General features: G+C 41.6%; 1 protein-coding gene and 1 long non-coding RNA gene across 4 annotated transcripts; one reads left to right on the forward strand and one right to left on the reverse strand.

Annotated features, from left to right (window-relative positions):
- Window positions 1–2,189: 2,189 nt before the first annotated feature.
- On the forward strand, window positions 2,190–16,597 carry pou6f1 (POU class 6 homeobox 1). 3 transcript variants are annotated; one of them, XM_037771737.1, is made up of 12 exons: window positions 2,287–2,328; window positions 3,031–3,124; window positions 4,771–4,851; window positions 5,233–5,422; window positions 5,570–5,709; window positions 7,620–7,845; window positions 8,011–8,246; window positions 8,350–8,478; window positions 12,062–12,397; window positions 12,565–12,700; window positions 12,786–12,954; window positions 15,277–16,597. In XM_037771737.1, the coding sequence occupies exons 4-12, from the start codon at window positions 5,242–5,244 to the stop codon at window positions 15,620–15,622; spliced, it is 1,899 nt and encodes a 632-aa protein (XP_037627665.1). In that variant the 5' UTR covers window positions 2,287–2,328; window positions 3,031–3,124; window positions 4,771–4,851; window positions 5,233–5,241; the 3' UTR covers window positions 15,623–16,597. The 3 variants fall into 3 exon arrangements, with proteins under 3 accessions (XP_037627663.1, XP_037627665.1, XP_037627664.1); XM_037771735.1 differs by lacking the exon at window positions 4,771–4,851 and having other exon boundaries at window positions 2,190–2,328; XM_037771736.1 differs by lacking the exons at window positions 2,287–2,328; window positions 4,771–4,851 and adding an exon at window positions 2,728–2,910.
- Window positions 2,751–3,563, reverse strand: LOC119489402. The gene is made up of 2 exons (XR_005207170.1): window positions 3,136–3,563; window positions 2,751–2,821 (listed from the first exon to the last, which is right to left on the reverse strand). It is a non-coding gene; the product is annotated as an uncharacterized LOC119489402 (long non-coding RNA).
- Window positions 16,598–18,801: the final 2,204 nt, after the last annotated feature.

Genomic DNA, 18,801 nt, shown 5'->3' on the forward strand with positions numbered 1-18,801 from the left:
AGATAGAGAGATAGATAGATAGAGAGGTAGATAGATATATAGAGAGATAGATGGATCGATATATATAGAGAGGTAGATAGATAGATAGAGAGATAGATATATAAACTGGGGAAAAAAAGTTGGGAAACTTGTGTTTGGTGGATTATTTCTCTGTTGTTACAATGCTAATGGTCATTGTATTTTACATCGTTGGAAAGCCTGTTTATTTACCTTCACAATGATGTCCAACTTGTAAGGATCATGCATTTGTGGGATGAGCAGCACAGCTGATTATGTGGGGAGCGCCCAAGAAAAATGTTCCAAAATGCTCTGCCAATGATAAACAGTGTATTCTCCTGTTGGTATTGACTCTTGTTTTGAGTTGTTTGGTGGATTGGATGATTGAACTCTCTATCAGTAACAAGGAATTACGTATGTGTGCATATATGTATATATATTATTTTGACATTAAAAGTGTAAGTTTAACGTAATAAACAAAATGCAAATTGGGTAAAAAGAAATTTATCTTGGGTATTTTAAATGGACTATTTGTAACTTTCAGAAATGCTTGTTAACAGTGACATCTGTGGCCGTTAAGTCAATGAAAGTCAGCGTTGGGCTCGCGCTTGCTCGCTCTAAATAGACATGAACGAGCATCGCTCAAAACAGTGACGCGACACAAGTCAGCTAAAAGCACAATATCACTCTATATTTCAGCTGCTTGGCAGTAATGTTAGCTGACCAGACGAAGGTCTCTCCATGAATCAATGCTGATCCTAGTGTTGGCTTTTCCTGCTTCAGCCTCCGGGGCTGAAGCAGGAAAATCGGGTGGGTGCCGGGGCTGAAGCAGGAAGAGAATCGTTATTGTCTCCCGACTGCGCCCGCAGGGAGACGATAACGTTTCTCTCTGCGGAGCCCCGTCACTTCACAAGACACGGGAAACCTATGTTGGTCTGGAGGAGCTGCAGCAGTTATTTCTGCACAAACGTCCACTGTACATTCACTAGATATTCTCAGAGCTAAACTAACTCTTCTGCAGTGTGGAGTGAGCGCGCATGAACGTGAGGTGGAGCGAGACAGCGAGAACGCGCGCGGTGTGTGACTGAAGGCAAGCAGGCAGAAGAGACTCCGGCCACACGCGAGTGCGCATATGCGAGAGCGCATGGGATCCCGACCCGGTAGATTTATACGTTTAAAAAGTTACAAACAGTCCCTTTAAAGAAGAAAATTATAAACAGGTGGGAAGTTTTTGTCTCCCCCTTTCAGATTATTATTCCATTTCATAATACTTGGAAAAAAAAACTAAGAATGGAGAAAGAAAAAAAATATCTTTGGAAGTAAAAGTTTTTTTTTTCCTTTAATAGACTATTATATTTATCATATTTATAGATACCAAATACTTGATTGTGCTATATATATGTATGTATATATATGTGCTATATGTATGTATATATATACTGTATGTATATATATATGTATATATATACACACATACTGTATGTATATATATATATATATATATATATATATACACACACATACTGTATGTATATATATATATATATATATACACACATACTGTATGTATATATATATATATATATATATATATGTATATATACACACACATACTGTATGTATATATATATATATATATGTAATAATAATAATTTCCACTTAACCAACAAAACACACACAAAGCCATAGCAGGTGTGACACTACCACACAGTCCTAGTCCAATTGTTAGGCAGATGGAAGTCCTTCAATAGGGCTATTCAATTCAGCTTTCAATAAACAAAAATACAAAAAATAGCAGGTCATACAAAAGCAGAGGATGTCCTCTCCATAGTGCAGCACACAAACACAGTTCAGCAAACAGAATAAGAGCAGCAAAGTGTTTGATCTCTTAGTCCACTGTGTCACTGCTCCTCTCTACTCGCCTCTTATTGGTGCTACGTCCCCTTTAAGAGCACCATGGCACCTCGCAAGTCGAAGCAGACATTTTTCAATGCAAGATTTTTCCTTGCATAAATTATGTTCATGACGTAGTGCAAAAAGGCCAATTTTGTGGCAATTTTGTCCGACTTTCCAGCTCAAATAGGATCTTGTGAGACACCTGAAGGATATCCGATTGTCTGAAGTGTTGCAGAATGGACATCGTCATTAAATATTAAGAGAGGGGAGATCCTAACATTGCAACCCTCCTTATCAATGCAAATAGCTCTTTTGTGTGCAGTTACAGCGCCTGTCTGGAGCTGAGATGAATTTGTAATTATGTGTGACTGAAACAAACTGTGACAAGGAGCTGTATAAAAGCGGGGGATTACAGCAAATAAGCTGCATTTACCGGTAAGTTGAATGAAGAACCGGAGTTTGCTCGAGCCTGCTGCTCGCGCGTAGCAGCGACATGGCGAGAGGAAATGAGTTTGGGTTAATATGCAATGTTCGTAATTAGCATAATTTATATATTTATGATAAAGAGAGGGAAATCCATAATAATCGGTCTCTAGGCACGGGTAGAGATGATTTGTGTCGCCTGTACTTGGCGGTTAGTGCTCGCCTCCAGAAGTGGCCGCCGCGGAGAGACTTTTATTGGGCAGCATGGGGGAGGCAGGATGGGGGTGGGGAGCTCATCAACACCCGCTGAACTTTTGACAGATCCTCATTTCCAACAGGGCTTTGCAGCAGGAAATGCACCATCTTGAATCTTTTTTTTGTTGATCTGCGATGAACATGTAACCACTTCATGTCCACGATCAGCGTGTTTTTTAATCACGTTTCCTGCAGCTCAAGTGCAACACAGCATGGCCTGTTTATATAGGCCCCTCCAAATAGTCTGGTCCTGCAATGACAGAAATAGCCACGAATAAAAAAAACAGTCATCTGCATGCATGTGGGTCTGTTTCAACCAGGATTTTCCCCTAAAAGGAGGTCACCCTCATGAAACTTAATTCTTTGTATTTCTGACATGGCTGCAAAACATTAGAAGGAGTCAGACACTAAATCAGGAAGAGAGATCTTTGTTTAATTGTTTAATCTTTGTTTACCCAGAATGTCAAGAAGACAGTGACTGTGGTGGTGCAGCCCAGCCATGAACTCCCAGGATCCCCCTGCCAAAGATGCCCCACTTACTGTCAATGAGCAGGTAACACTCACCTGTCTGTTTAAGCACGATTCTCTCCCCACTGTAACCACTCTGAGCTTAGCCTGATAACTTATGTTGTTTTCATGTTCTTTGCTGCTGATTGCTCCCGTCACCCTCAATCTGCCAACATATCATAATGGAAGGTTTAAGCAGCAGTAGGCAGAATATTTTTGCATTAATGGGCAAAAATTCCATAATGACCTTCCAGCATATTGTAATTCAAGTATTCTGAGAGAAAACTAGACTTCTGCTCCTCCTCATGGCTCTGTTTTCAAGCTTTAGGAAATCTAGCCCGTGAGACTTTGGCCAATCACCGGTCATTTCAGAGAGAGAGCGTTCCTATTGGCTGTGTATTCAACGAGGCAGCTGTCAATAAGAACAGCAGCACTGGAATGAGTTTTGGATTGGGAGGGTCAGCTTTGGATAACGTAATACAGCATTTCCCACATTTTGAGAGACTGTGATGTGGTGCTTCCCCCTGAAGACATGTTTTCAACATATTAAAGTTAAATGCATCAATCTGGAGCACTTTGACAGCTGTAAAACCCACGATCGGGCCCTTCCAAGCAGACTTTAGTCATGGCGCACCTGACGATGTGCCCGGCGAGGGCCAGCCACCCAATTGAGAAGTGTAAAAATATTTTGGGTTCATTATGAAACTGTAGCGGGCTGGATGTCAGATCTCTTTCATGTCATTTGAACACAATGGCTACACAATGGTTGATTATGATTGGATAAAGGTCCACAGCACACTCCGCCGATTGCAAAATGTGGATAAATATATTATTCAGTGCTTTTTTATTGGGCATCAACCTCACATTTACACATGTATTGTCAAAAAAAATAGATTTGAAGCATAAATAAATGCTTCAGTTCAGGTTGCGGTTACGTGAGACACAGCTGAGACGGAGCCGTGCAGACGGCTGCTGCACTGATTAAAATGAGAGCAGATCTGTAGAGTACTATACTGTAGAGTCTGCAACTCTCCAGTATTGACATGCACGGGGTGGACGGGGATGATTGAATTGCCTTTTTTTACTGTGTCGCAATATAGGGGCATTTGCGGGGATACAGTGATTCGCAACCTTAAAAAGAAAGTGGGATAGGGCCGTAAAGTAGGGGGCCAATGGCCCCTTGCCCTCCCTACTTCCGGCGCCCATGCTCGCGAACTCCGATCAAACGATCAAACTAGGCAGTGCTGATCAAATATGAATCAATATTCGGTTACTGTAATGCCTATTTCTCGCATAAAATGTTTTCAGAAATATCTGAAGTTTGTGACCCGGCCTGCTGCTTTAACTTCATCAGAAGTTCATTGAAATCAGGACCCACTTTTGTGTTTTATCACCTCATAATACCTGCTGCTCTATGCCTGTGAGGGTCTTTAAACTGCCATGCTCAATAATAACCTGTGGTTTTTCTTTATCTAGTAACATCCTGTGTAGACATAGTCAGCAAACAAAAGCAATGCTCTTCACGGATGCACGGAGGGGAGCTTGAAGAAAGCATTGCTTGAGCTGCTTGTTGGCTGATGCTCTTCTCATTGTTTTTTGTGTACTCATGCTCTTTTTTATTTGTGTCTCTTTTTTGGTTTTGTTTTTGGTCATTGTGTCCTAACATGTGCTCGGCTTCTCTGTTCTCCTTAGCCATTCACTGTCTGACTGCAGAAGTCTTTTTTCAGCCATTTAAAATCCTGCACTTTGAAATTCCCTGCCAAAGACAACCAGGTATGCATTCCTCCTCTCTCTTCCTGCATTGTCTCTCTGCACCTTGTCCTCCAGCCCAGGTTGTCTCGCTGCCTCTCCTCTATAGTGCTTTCAGTGTTGCATACCATGAATCATCAGTTAAGTCAGATTTACCACATGTAGCTAAAGGGGGAATTGATAAAGCAGAAAAATACTAAATTTAGTTTTTGGCTATTTTTTGTGGCCCTTCAGGTGCTAGATCAAGTGAGACTTTACCATATTCAAATTTTTTTATTTTCCCAAACTAATAACACACTTATAACTAATTTAACTTCTATGAAATTCTAATAGAACCCTGAACAAAAGAAGTAGAATAGTTTTGCATATTAGTCATGTCAGCTTTTACTCCTAATTGCTGTGCAGGTCATTGTGATGTCTAGCCATGAGACTATCCGTGTGCTAGAGGTAGAGGTCGATGCATCTCTGCCATCATCAGTGCCTGATGGGAGGTGTGAAGTGAAAGCGGAGGAGGGAGCCGCTCGGCCTGCAGAGCAACCAGAGACTGGCAGCACACAGGACGGCTCGGCTGTGCCCCATAGCGCCGGGGGAGTAGGTAAATCATGGTCCTACTAGATAATGATGGATAGCAAATGACTTATTATTCATACGTATGTGACAGAGTTGTACTGAAATGTTAATAACAGCTGCGAAAACCACTTCAAATGTCAGTCAGAACTAAACCTTGTCTGTGCTCCTGCAGCGCTGGGGGGGGAGCAGCAGGTGGTGTCTGTAGAGGTCCCTGCCCCTGCTGTCCAAACGCTGACTCCTGCTGTTCCCGTCAGTTTGTCCCTGTCGCAGCCCCAGGCCGCCATGCCCATCACTGTACAAGGCTGTCCACAGGTATGACTGCATTTACACACTGAGTTAGGGCTGGGCCATATGGACAGAATCAAATATCACAATATTTTTGACCAAATACCTTGATATTGATATTGCAATAATGTTGTAGGGTGGACTAATGGTGCTTTTACAAAATATTTACACCATGAGATTTTTGATAAATAATCATCAGTAATGTGGATATAATGACTAAGTGGGTAAAGGCAAATAGAACAGTCTGGTAGGTTCAGAAATGACATCACTTTACTGTAATGCAGCCTTTAAAACTAGGAAAAGACAACACTTACGCCATATTACAATATTCCGATATCCAAAATCTAAGACAATATCTAGTCTCATATCACAGTATCAATATAATATCCAGCCCTACATTGAGTACATTTTCAATATTCATCTTAAGTCATCATGTAGTCTATAGTTTGGTTGGACTATTTAGTTTATTATGACTGTGACATTTCAAATGAGGGGGAAAAAAAAGATCCTGAACTTTAGTAGGACCCTATTTGCATTTCACCCTGTTCACTTATTATTTCTTGTCCAGTATTCATGGTTCAGAGAGATTAAAGGAATAGTTTGGGTGTTTTGAAGTGGGGTTGTGTGAGGTACTTATCCATAGTTCAGTGTAGGTGACTGTCGGCACGCCCCCAGTTTGGAGAAGCAAACAGGAGTTACCGCACGGAAGCAAAGCAATGTAATGCTGTGGATGGGGTCGGCAGCAAAATGTATTTCAACCACCTAAAAGAAAGGGCCACATAAAAAAATCTATCAATTTAAGTATACGCTATATTTACAATATTTTCATATGGGAAACTGAACTGAAAGTGAACCTTATCCATACTGTTTTTGGCTTTGAAGAGAACAGAGACAAGTCAAAGAGTATAGAAGTAAAGAGATGAAACTCCTGTGTTTTTTTTAAAACAGCCGCCATTTTGGACTGAAAACAGATATTGCGTTTATAATATTTTATTGTTCAACACAGGCCATTTCTGTAGAATACAACAATAGAATAGAAATACATTTGTTTTACTTTTGTACAGCACTTTTTAGTCAGACGTTTTACTCGCGTCCGGTAGTCGTTTTCAGACCAACACGGCGGCAGCTTTGCTGCTGGGTGCTGATGTTGTAATGGAACGAACAATTGACTTTCACTTCTTGGCAATATACGTTCTTTGGATAAATTTCACTTTCAGTTCAGTTACCCGTCGGAAAGGGTTGTCTGACGGCATGATAAAGTGGTGAAAATATTCTAAATATAGTGTACACTGATATTGATTTTTTAGGTGGGCCTTTCTTTTAGGTGTCTAAAGAACGTTGTGCTGTCGGCCCCGTCCACAGCAGTACATTGCTTTGCTTCCGTGTGGTAACTCCTGTCTGTTTCTCCAAAATTGGGGGCGTGCCGACCGTCATCTACTGTAGGTAATACACTGACTAGGATAAGTAGCTCATACAACCCCACTTCAAAACACCCACCCAGCCCAGTACTGTCGCCCACAGTAGGTGATTTGCTGAAGTTACTGGCAGAGGCAATTGTCTCTAGTGCATTGTAAATGTGAAAAATGGAACAAATTTGATCCCAAACACCTGAATACACTCAGCCTCAGGCTGAAGAAACATATTCAGCTATATTATACAGCTAAAATTCAGACTACCGCTGCAACAACAAAAAATGAAATACCCAATATGTAAAAAAAAACAACTTGATAGTGGAGTGGAGAAAGATGGAGTATTTGAGTACAAATGCAAGGAAAATATATTACTGTTAAGTTCAGTAAAATTACCCCTGTCAAAACACCAGAATGCCAATAAAGAGAGATAAAAGAGGAATAAAAAATCATCTGGAAAAACAGTTACTCTGTTCATCCCAGTCACAAAGGTTGATGGAAAGCAAATCTTTTATTATACTCCATTAGGTGCTGACCCAGGAGAGTCTGGCCGCTCTGATGACTGGTATGATGGCCCAGACAGGATCCCTGGGGCAGCCCCTGCTCATCCCCCTCAGTATGGCAGGCTCCATCGGTGGCCAGGGTGGTCTGGCTGTTCTCACCTTGCCTACCACCAATGTAGCGACTCTCCCTGGACTCACAGCAGCTAACACGGCCGGAAACCTCCTCAAACTGCCCTTTACTGGCCTCCAAGGTAACACACTAACTGTCTGTGTGTGTGTGCTCCCCATTTAGCCTTTCATATTTAGATTTTGTCGTGGCTGTAGACTCTAAGTCTTGTTATAATGTTCTTAGTCTCACAATGAATTACTTCATCACAGAACAATAACAGGTTGGAAACTCTTGAATTTTTACTCAGCGGCGACAGTCCTGAACTCCGTCCAGCCCCAGCTACAGACGAACGCTCAGACGATGTTCCAGCCTCAAGCAGCTTCCATACAGGTGACGTCTCAGCCCACACAGGTGACCAACGTGCAGGTCACCGCCGCTCAGGTGGCGGCAGCCCAGGCGACCTCGGCCGCCACTACTGTCTCTCAGTCCAACATATCTTTAGCAGCACTCCAGACTGCAGGACTCTCCATCAATCCTGCCATTGTAAGAATGCTGCTTCAATGATTTATACTTTCTGTACTGTTTATAACATCAAGCTATTTAATTACCTGGGATACTTCACACATGTTGTATTTATTCTGCTCAGATCAATGCTGCTTCATTGGGAGCTCAGCCACAGTTCCTCAGTTCCCTCACCTCCACTCCCATCATCACCAGTGCCATGTCCAACATGGCTGGCATCACCAGCCAGATCATCACAAATGCCCAGGGACAGGTGGGTGCCATAAAATATCGCTACTCAGTTTATACTAGTGAGTTTGGATTTGACCCATGATGTCTGTCATGTGCGCCTTCCCCCAACCGCCCCTTTACTTTGTACTTCCTGCATCTTGTTTTTTGTCCACTGTATGGGCACCCTAGAGGGCACTATATCATGTTTTATCCACAATAGGGGCATCCAAGAGGGCACTTTATACCATTTTCTCCACTGGAAGGGCACCATAAAGGGCACTTTTTCATGTTTTCTCCACTGGAAGGATACCCTAGAGGACACTTTATCATATTTGATCTACTATAAGGGCGTCCAAGAGGACAGTATATTACCGTTTTCTCCACTGGAAGGGCACCTAGAGGGCACTTTATCTTGTTTTCTCCACTGGAAGGGCACCTTAGAGGACACTTTATCATGTTTTATCTACCATAAGGGCATTCAAGAGGGCACTTTATACTGTTTTCTCCACTGGAAGGGGCCCCAGAGGACACTTTATCTTGTTTTCTTCCACTGGAAGGGCATCTTAGAGGGCACTTGATCATGTTTTCTCCACTGGAAGGGCAGCTAGAGAGCACTTTATCATGTTTTCTCCACTGGTAGGGCACCTAGAGGACACTTTATCATGTTTTCTCCACTGGAAGGGCACCTAGAGGGCACTTTATCATGTTTTCTCCACTGGAAGGGCACCTAGAGGGCACTTAATCATGTTTTCTCCACTGGAAGGGCACCTAGAGGGCACTTTATCATGTTTTCTCCACTGGAAGGTCACCTAGAGGGCACATTATCTGGTTTTCTCCACTGGAAGGGCACCTAGAGGGCACTTAATCATGTTTTCTCCACTGGAAGGGCACCTAGAGGGCACATTATCTTGTTTTCTCCACTGGAAGGGCACCTAGAGGGCACATTATCTTGTTTTCTCCACTGGAAGGGCAGCTAGCGGGCACTTTATCATGTTTTCTCCACTGGAAGGGCACCTAGAGGGCACTTAATCATGTTTTCTCCACTGGAAGGGCACCTAGAGGGCACATAATCATGTTTTCTCCACTGGAAGGGCACCTAGATGACACTTTATCTTGTTTTCTCCACTGGAAGGTCACCTAGAGGGCACATTATCTGGTTTTCTCCACTGGAAGGGCACCTAGAGGGCACATTATCTTGTTTTCTCCACTGGAAGGGCACCTAGAGGGCACTTAATCATGTTTTCTCCACTGGAAGGGCACCTAGAGGGCACATTATCTGGTTGTCTCCACTGGAATGGCACCTAGAGGGCACTTAATCATGTTTTCTCCACTGGAAGGGCACCTAGAGGGCACATTATCTTGTTTTCTCCACTGGAAGGGCAGCTAGCGGGCACTTTATCATGTTTTCTCCACTGGAAGGGCACCTAGAGGGCACATTATCTGGTTTTCTCCACTGGAAGGGCACCTAGAGGGCACTTAATCATGTTTTCTCCACTGGAAAGGCACCTAGATTACACTTTATCTTGTTTTCTCCACTGGAAGGTCACCTAGAGGGCACATTATCTGGTTTTCTCCACTGGAAGGGCACCTAGAGGGCACATTATCTTGTTTTCTCCACTGGAAGGGCACCTAGAGGGCACTTAATCATGTTTTCTCCACTGGAAGGGCACCTAGAGGGCACATTATCTTGTTTTCTCCACTGGAAGGGCAGCTAGCGGGCACTTTATCATGTTTTCTCCACTGGAAGGGCACCTAGAGGGCACTTAATCATGTTTTCTCCACTGGAAGGGCACCTAGAGGGCACTTTATCATGTTTTCTCCACTGGAAGGGCACCTAGAGGGCACTTAATCATGTTTTCTCCACTGGAAGGGCACCTAGATGACACTTTATCTTGTTTTCTCCACTGGAAGGGCACCTAGAGGGCACTTTATCATGTTTTCTTCACTGGAAGGGCACCTAGAGGGCACATTATCTGGTTTTCCCCACTGGAAGGGCACCTAGAGGGCACTTAATCATGTTTTCTCCACTGGAAGGGCACCTAGATGACACTTTATCTTGTTTTCTTCACTGGAAGGGCACCTAGAGGGCACATTATCTTGTTTTCTCCACTGGAAGGGCAGCTAGCGGGCACTTTATCATGTTTTCTCCACTGGAAGGGCACCTAGAGGGCACTTTATCATGTTTTCTCCACTGGAAGGGCACCTAGAGGGCACATTATCTTGTTTTCTCCACTGGAAGGGCACCTAGAGGGCACTTAATCATGTTTTCTCCACTGGAAGGGCACCCAGATGACACTTTATCATGTTTTCTCCACTGGAAGGGCACCTAGAGGGCACTTTATCATGTTTTCTCCACTGGAAGGGCACCTAGAGGGCACTTTATCATGTTTTCTCCACTGGAAGGGCACCAAGAGGGGCAGTCGCCTTAAAGGGACTGTTTGTAACTTTGTAAGCGTATAAATGTAGCGGGTCGGCACACATGCGCGCTCGCATATGCGCGTTCGCGTGTAGCAGCTGTACCCTCCTCCTCTGCCTGCTCGCCTTCACTCAGACAGCTCAGCTCGCTCCACCTCTAGATGTGAACGCGCGCTCACTCCACACTGCAGAAGAGTTAGTTTAGCTCTGAGAATATCTAGTGAATGCACAGGGGACGTTTGTGCAGAAATAACTGCTGCAGCTCCTCCAGACCAACAGAGGTTTTCCGTGTCTTGTGAAGTGACGGAGCTCTACAGAGATTTACGTTATCGTCTCGTTACCGACCGGGTGCCGGTGTCTCCCTGCTCTCTCCAGCTGCGGGCGGAGAGAGCAGGGAGACATGCTGCAGAGCCCCACTGCCTCAGCCTGCACTTAGGCAGGAAAAGCCAACACTAGGATCAGATCTAAATCATGTTCATGGAGAGACCTTCGTCTGGTCAGCTAACATTACTGCCAAGCAGCTGAAATATAGAGTGATATTGTGCTTTTAGCTGACGTGTGTCGCCTCACTGTTTTGAGCGATGCTCGTTCAGGTATATTTAGAGCGAGCAAGCACGAGCTCGACGCTTACTTTCGTTGATTTCATGGCCACAGGTGTCGCTGTTAAGAAGCATTTCTGAAAGTTACAAATAGTCCCTTTAAATATGAGGATCTGTTAGAAAGAAAATAACATCATCTTTGCCTTTGTACTGTATCATTAACTTAGATTTACTAGAACACAGTGCCATTTACATTTTCTGCACATGTTCATTTTTAGGCATATTGATTGGCAATCACACCCTCTTCAAGGACAATCAAAATGCTTTTGTGTTGTGTTTCTGTTGTCGGGAATAAAAAAACAGCCTCCCGCTAACACCAGTCAGTAGTGCTATTTCAAGTCAGTGGAGCATAAGACAATTTCTGTGAAAGCTGATTTGTCCTCTCAAACAGTTCCATTACTCAATCTTGCCATTATTGCAGATCATTGGAGATAGTGGTGCAGCGTTTAATCTTGAAAGATATGATTTTATTCCAAGTGAACTGCTAATAGGACGCATTTGACAGGTTTGTTGAATGCTCTGAAAGTGGGTTTGGTAAGCGAAAAACTATCACAGAGAGTTAACATTCAGTTATTTGTATATATCTCTCTTAAATTCAAACAATATTCACAGGTCATAGGAACACTCCCGCTGTTGTTGAACCCAGCCTCTCTGGCTGGAGGGGCTGCGACACCCACCCTCCAGGGTCTCCAGGGTCTCCAGGGCCTCCAGGGCCTCCAGTGTCTCCAGAGTCTCCAGAGTCTCCAGGGTCTCCAGGGTCTCCAGGGTCTCCAGGGTCTGCAGGGTCTCCAGGGCCTCCAAGTCCAGACTGTCACCCCACAACTGCTTCTCAACTCCCAGGGCCAGATCATCGCCACAGTAGGGAATGGATCCGCAGTCGCAACTTCTGCTGCAGTTCTGCCAAAAGCTGCTGCTGCTGCTCCAACATTCACCAAACCTATCACACAGGTGAACAACAAACATCTGACTTCTGAGGTCAGAGGTCATTTCTGCTTTTACACTTGGAAGCTGAAACAGACCAAAAACTTGTATTATGTCCTGAAGGTATTTAAATATGATTCAACTTTGCCATTTGCATCATTGCAGGTTATAAACTTTGTTTGTTTCCCTCCCAGGCTTCGGTAACAACTGTCAGTCAGTCACCCATTGTTATCGCCCCGCAGCCGTCTGTGCTGAAGACTGCCACCACCTTCTCCTCCACAGTACCCATCACCTGTGGAGACATAGCGAAAGTGGGCCAACTTGTCAACAGTATGTACACCTGCTTCTCTTATATAAACATAAATCCATTTGAAGTAGAGCTAGTTATTTTTAACAACATTCTTCACAATTGCAGAACCCCAGCAGGTAGTCAGCAGCGAGGAAGGCATTAATCTGGAAGAGATTCGAGAGTTTGCCAAGAATTTCAAGATCCGTCGGCTGTCCTTGGGGCTTACTCAGACACAAGTAGGGCAGGCTCTAACTGCAACCGAGGGTCCGGCCTACAGCCAGTCTGCCATTTGCAGGTAAGTGACTCCCCTGTTCATGTTGCCTCGCCTATGGAAGCTTTCTTCAGTAATGTAAAAAAAATGCTAAGCTTTTCTCTCTTTATAAAGCGTGTATACAGTGCATATGATATGTGCATACACTGACCTAATTTATAATTTATTAGAACATGAATGTAGTTAAGGCACCCATGCAAACATCTACTCATCTACTCTCATTATGTTAGTGCAGTCATGCTTAGTGGAGTGAGTGTATCACAGTGACATATGTATGACATTTATAAAGACTGTAGTATTAACTCCTTAAAGGTGCTCTATACAATATCCAGAGCATTAATATAATAGCAAACAACTATTTGCTGTGTAAAGATATAGAGGAGTAATGTCTACCTGAGCAGAGAATAAAGTCGCTCTCCCTCTGTGTGTGTTGTAATCCAAGTTTCTCTGTGCTTTGTTGACATAGCCGGGCCGGACTTGCGTACGTTTTTACTGCGTGTTCATTAGGGCTGTGTATTGGCAAGAATCTGGCGATACGATACGTATCATGATACAGGCGTTACGGTTCAATATGTTTTTTATAAAATCTAATTTTAGGAAAACTGTCACTGTATAAAGAAAACATATGTCATATGTATAAAATCTGAGTAAAAGAAAGATTACTTTTTTATCCAATCGGAACAGTGGGATCTGCCTTTATCACAGTCCCTGTAACATCCAACATCATAGCACTACTTTGGGAGGGCACATATACTGAGAGGGCACATATCTTTACAAATGAAATAAAGTATTGACTGAGGTAATCTTTGCATGTCAACTATTAATTAAAAATAGATACAGTGTTTTTGAGAATCGATACAGTATCACAAAACATAATATTGTGATACTCAATACTTTAATATTTTCTTACACCCCTAATATTGGCTGGCTTGCTCACGGCCGCTGCTCCGCACTGCTCCGCACTGCTCCGCACTGCTCTCGTACGGCGGTTACAGTTGATAACGTCGTCCTGACCAACGACGCCATTGTAGAAGCGTAGCGCCCACCCTCCGGTTTCCCCCCAGGTTCCCTCCCAGGTTAACACTGTTAGCTCTGTCGGCAGTGTTGCCGTTGTTTTCAGTGCTGGCACCGTTAGCTACAAGTCGCCGGCTCAGCTGTCGCCATGTTGAGAGCTGCGTGGAGGCAATAGAAATGCTCCCAATCTAGGAATTGGCGCTTTTCAATGAATGTATCGATGTGAATGTTTTTATGTAAATTAACGATAACATTCAAAAACATTTTCATTGCTTACATTGGCTACATTCTACATACAAATAAGGAAGTCTGTGAGTATAAATTATGTTTTGTTGTGAATTATGGTTCATATTGTCTATTTCATATAAATACAAATGATTAACAAAATCTGCAGTAGGCGGAAGTTGTAACCTTCACACAGAGCCCACGCTAGCTCTTTCCCCCTGTTTCCAGCGTTTATGCTAAGCTAAGCTAACCGGCTATTGGCCGGAGCTTCATGTTTACCGTACAGGTATGAGAGCCAATATTCTCATCTAACTCTCAGCAAGAAAGCCAAAAGTTATATTTCCCAAAATGTGGAAACTATTCCTCTAAATTAATATTTCATTGATTAGGTTATGGAAAGCAATTAAAATGGTAAGGTATTCGGAAAAATAAAGACGTCTGTGAAAATACATTTTAAAGGAACAGTGTGTAACATTTAGTCTTTCTATTGTCAGAAATGGAATATAAAATGTGATATGTATAATATATTTCTTTGGTATATAATCAACTGAAAAGAAGAATCGTTGTGTTTTTGTTACCTTAGAATGAGCTTTTAAATATCTACATACAGAGCTGGTCCTCTTCGCAGAGCTGGCCTCCATGTTTCTACAGTAGCCCAGAACGGACAAACCAAATACTGGCCTTAGCTAGGGCCATTCGCGTTTTCACGTTTTTTTTTGCTTTGGCCACCGTAGTTCTACTACACGCTTGGCACACGGGAGAAGTTTCAGTTGGTTGCAATCTGCAACCTCACTGCTAGATGCCGCCATATCCTACACACTGTACCTTTAAGAATTGATCAAATGGTTCATGATCTTAAAGTGCCATTTTAATATGAACAGCAATGGAGACCTCATTAAACAGAGGTAAGTAAGTAAATTAAGTGAAATAATGAGACATTTGTCAATATTTAGGTTGGCTAAAGCTTGGGGGACTGGTAACGAAAATATCTAAGTTAATTCCCTGAAATTGGGTCTATGTGAATTATTAGGGATGAAATTGAGGTACAGTTAATAGAGTGTGTGTTCTCATGAAATAGTTTGGACAGAACTTTCTTTTGTATCGCAGGTTTGAAAAGCTGGACATTACGCCCAAGAGTGCTCAGAAGCTGAAGCCGGTGTTGGAGAAGTGGCTGGCCGAGGCCGAGCACTGGAACCAGAAAGGCCAGCAGAATCTGATGGAGTTTGTTGGCGGTGAACCATCCAAAAAACGCAAGCGGCGCACTAGTTTCACACCGCAGGCGATAGAAGTTCTCAACTCCTACTTCGAGAAGAATGCGTTGCCAACAGGCCAAGAGATTACAGAGATTGCGAGAGAGCTAAACTATGACCGAGAGGTTGTGCGAGTCTGGTTCTGCAACCGGCGACAGACGCTAAAAAACACGAGCAAAATCAATGTCTTCCAGTGTCAGTAGTGATCTCATTCTGGGAGGGTTCACCACTGACCTTTTGTCGTTTTTGGAAATTGAACATTTAATACAGCAACACAGTTGTGGATTGTGTTGTAATTACAAGCCAAACCCCAGTAAAGAATATTAACTTTTTAAGAAATTACACATAATTCAAGTGTTACGAAAGAGTACTAAAATTGAGTTGTTATTGTATTTTAAGGCTACATGTGTACACAACTCCTGTGTGGTCAGTACTAAGTCAAACTGCATGGTCCTTTTATCCTATACAGTGATGGTAATACAGTGATAATAACATGTCATATTTAAAAACATTTGATGACCTTTTATACAAGTGGTTTTATAGGATATCCCTCTGAAGTATAATAAGTGGCAGTGCATTGAGTCACATTGATTTTAGTCACATAATTGTCACTTTGTCACAATCGCTGACATTACGCTTATATTAGAGTAACATGCATTTGCTACAGTGGCTCTTTTCAAAATTCTAGCTGCTCATTCATTTTATATTCACGTAGTATTTGTACTGTGTGAGCCGCTTTGCAAATAAGATTCTTTAGACTAAAAGTAGGCAATAGATTGAAACCTCATTTTCATCAGAATGAGTTGTCTAACGAATGCCAAAAATGACTTTGCCATCTATGGACTCCTGACTCCAATGCACCTATGTCTTGGGACAATCAGCATTTTGATATTTTGTATTGATAATCACGAAGATGAGCTTGAAATCTGTAGTCATTTCCTCTCTTTTGGCTTTGATACTTTTCTTCAGCAGTGTGAAATGTATCACACTGTGTCCATAGAGAGGGTCATTTCTGATGTTCCTTGGACAACAATTTCTCATCAGAATAAATAAGGTCGTAGCTTTGGCTATTGCCTATGACGCCACAACTGTAAACTGATTTTTTTTTGTTTATTTCTAGGGCTGTCAGTCGATTAAAATAGTTGATTTCGCAATCAACTATTTTCAGTAATTTTTTATTTGTTAAAAATGTACCTTAAAGGGAGATTTGTCAAGTATTTAATACTCCTATCAACATGGGAGTGGGCAAATATGCTGCTTCATGCAAATGTATGTATATATATGTATTATTGGAAAACAACTAACAACACAAAACAATGACAGATGTTGTCCAGAAACCCTCACAGGTACTGCATTTAGCATAAAACAATATGCTCCAATCATAACATGGCAAACTGCAGCCCAACAGGCAACAACAGCTGTCAGTGTGTCAGTGTGCTGACTTGACTATGACTTGCCCCAAACAGCATGTGATTATCATAAAGTGGGCATGTCTGTAAAGGGGAGACTCGTGGGTACCCATAGAACCCATTTTCATTCATATATCTTGAGGTCAGAGGTCAAGGGACCCCTTTGAAAATTGCCATGCCAGTTTTTCCTCACCAAAATTTTGCGTAAGTTTGGAGCCTTATTTATGGATTCCTTAGGTTTTCTAGTTTCATATGATACCAGGATATTCACTCTAGCTTTAAAACTGAGCCCACTACAACCTAAAAATTGCAAGTTGCGTTAATGTGTTAAAGAAATTAGTGGCGTTAAAATTAATTTGCGTTAACCCGTTATTATTGCGTTCATTTTGACAGCCCTACTTGTTTCATTTGTGAATTACTGATGGTGCAAATACACATTCTGTATTTGTTTGAATTCACCACAGTCTGTCCTGTTTTTACACTTTCTGTTTAATGTGCTTATAATACTCTGAGAGTATTTTGCATTTCCTCTTTATTCACTGTTGTGACTGTTCCCTTCATAGCTTGACTTATCTCAAATTAGATAAAGTACATTTTCAAAATAAGAGCTTAATTGGCCTATTATAAAGTCAACTTAAAATAGTCTCACGTTGCCTAGAAACATTAGCAACAGATTTTTAGATACTCTTGCTAAACGTAATATCAATCAAGTTACGGAAATAAAAAATGTAATTAAATGTTCAGCCAAGGAAGGTTTTTTTTGTGGTTTAATGTATTTCAATTTGAATGAGTAAGAAAGAGTTTTTGCATGTGCAGTATGAAGTTATTTTTCTGTAGGAACAATACTATGGCGGTTTTGTTTATCTTTGCCAATTCTTCAATAATTCTTTGCACTTTAGTGACAGCAGGAAAAGTTAAGTAAAAGGGATACGAATGGTTATGTACAGTGCAAAGTTTCTGTTATGTTTGTGGGAGATTTAAATTTATGTGTTTTAATGTTCTTGAACAGCAAGAATCTTTGCTTTGCAAAATGTAGCAGTACTGGCAAAATTGCAATCATCAACTTAACAAGCAACATCTATCACTAAGATTAATGTACTTTTTTGTAAAATACTGCAGATTAAATATACAAGCTCATATGCATTAATCACATTCTTTGATTTGGGGAATTATATGGTGCATTTTACGGTCCACCTCATTTTCCTTTAGAATCATTTTGTATAAATAGGCCTATTTTGCAGTGGACATACAGTAGACCTAACCTTACAAAATAAGTAATATTGCAAAGGTCTTGCTTTAATATGTGTTTTTCCTTCATGTTCGATATGGGAGGACAATTTATGTTGTTTCATATACTAAGTTATCAATAGAGAAAAGAAGAGTTAAATAATAATAAGAAGAATAATCTAATAATAAGAAGAATAAGAAGAAGAAGATAATAGTCATTTAACTCTGCAAAGCACATAAAAAGTTCAGGTCTTTGTGAGAAAAGGGTGCTTTTTGTCATTTTCTGTCAAATAACTCAAATAAACCCTGTTTTTATTAATCACTCCTTATTGATTCAAGAGTTTCCTTTGCCATTTGCACCTAATTACATTGGAATTGTGAGCAGTTTACACAGAGTCAGCTTTAAGAAAAAAGGTAGAAAAGGCACAAGGTAATTACAGTACAAAATAAGTAGAACATTCAACTCAACACAATAAATAAATAAATTATTAAAACATAAAGCGCCCTCAGTGTAGTCAATAAATAAACTAAACTACTGTCTGCATAGGAACGATACCCCCAGAATGAAAATATACAGTATATATATGCTCCATGACCATGTTAAAAGAACTTGTAGCTCTAATAAAAATATATAAAAAAATAATTAATATATTTCAGACAATTCCACAGTGGAAGGCAGCATATTGCACAGCATTACAGTCCATTCAATTCAGGTGTACTGTGTGTCAATAATGGTATGGAGGTGA

The sequence above is a fragment of the Sebastes umbrosus genome, chromosome 6 (genome assembly GCF_015220745.1).
Source record: "Sebastes umbrosus isolate fSebUmb1 chromosome 6, fSebUmb1.pri, whole genome shotgun sequence".
NCBI lineage: Eukaryota > Metazoa > Chordata > Actinopteri > Perciformes > Sebastidae > Sebastes > Sebastes umbrosus.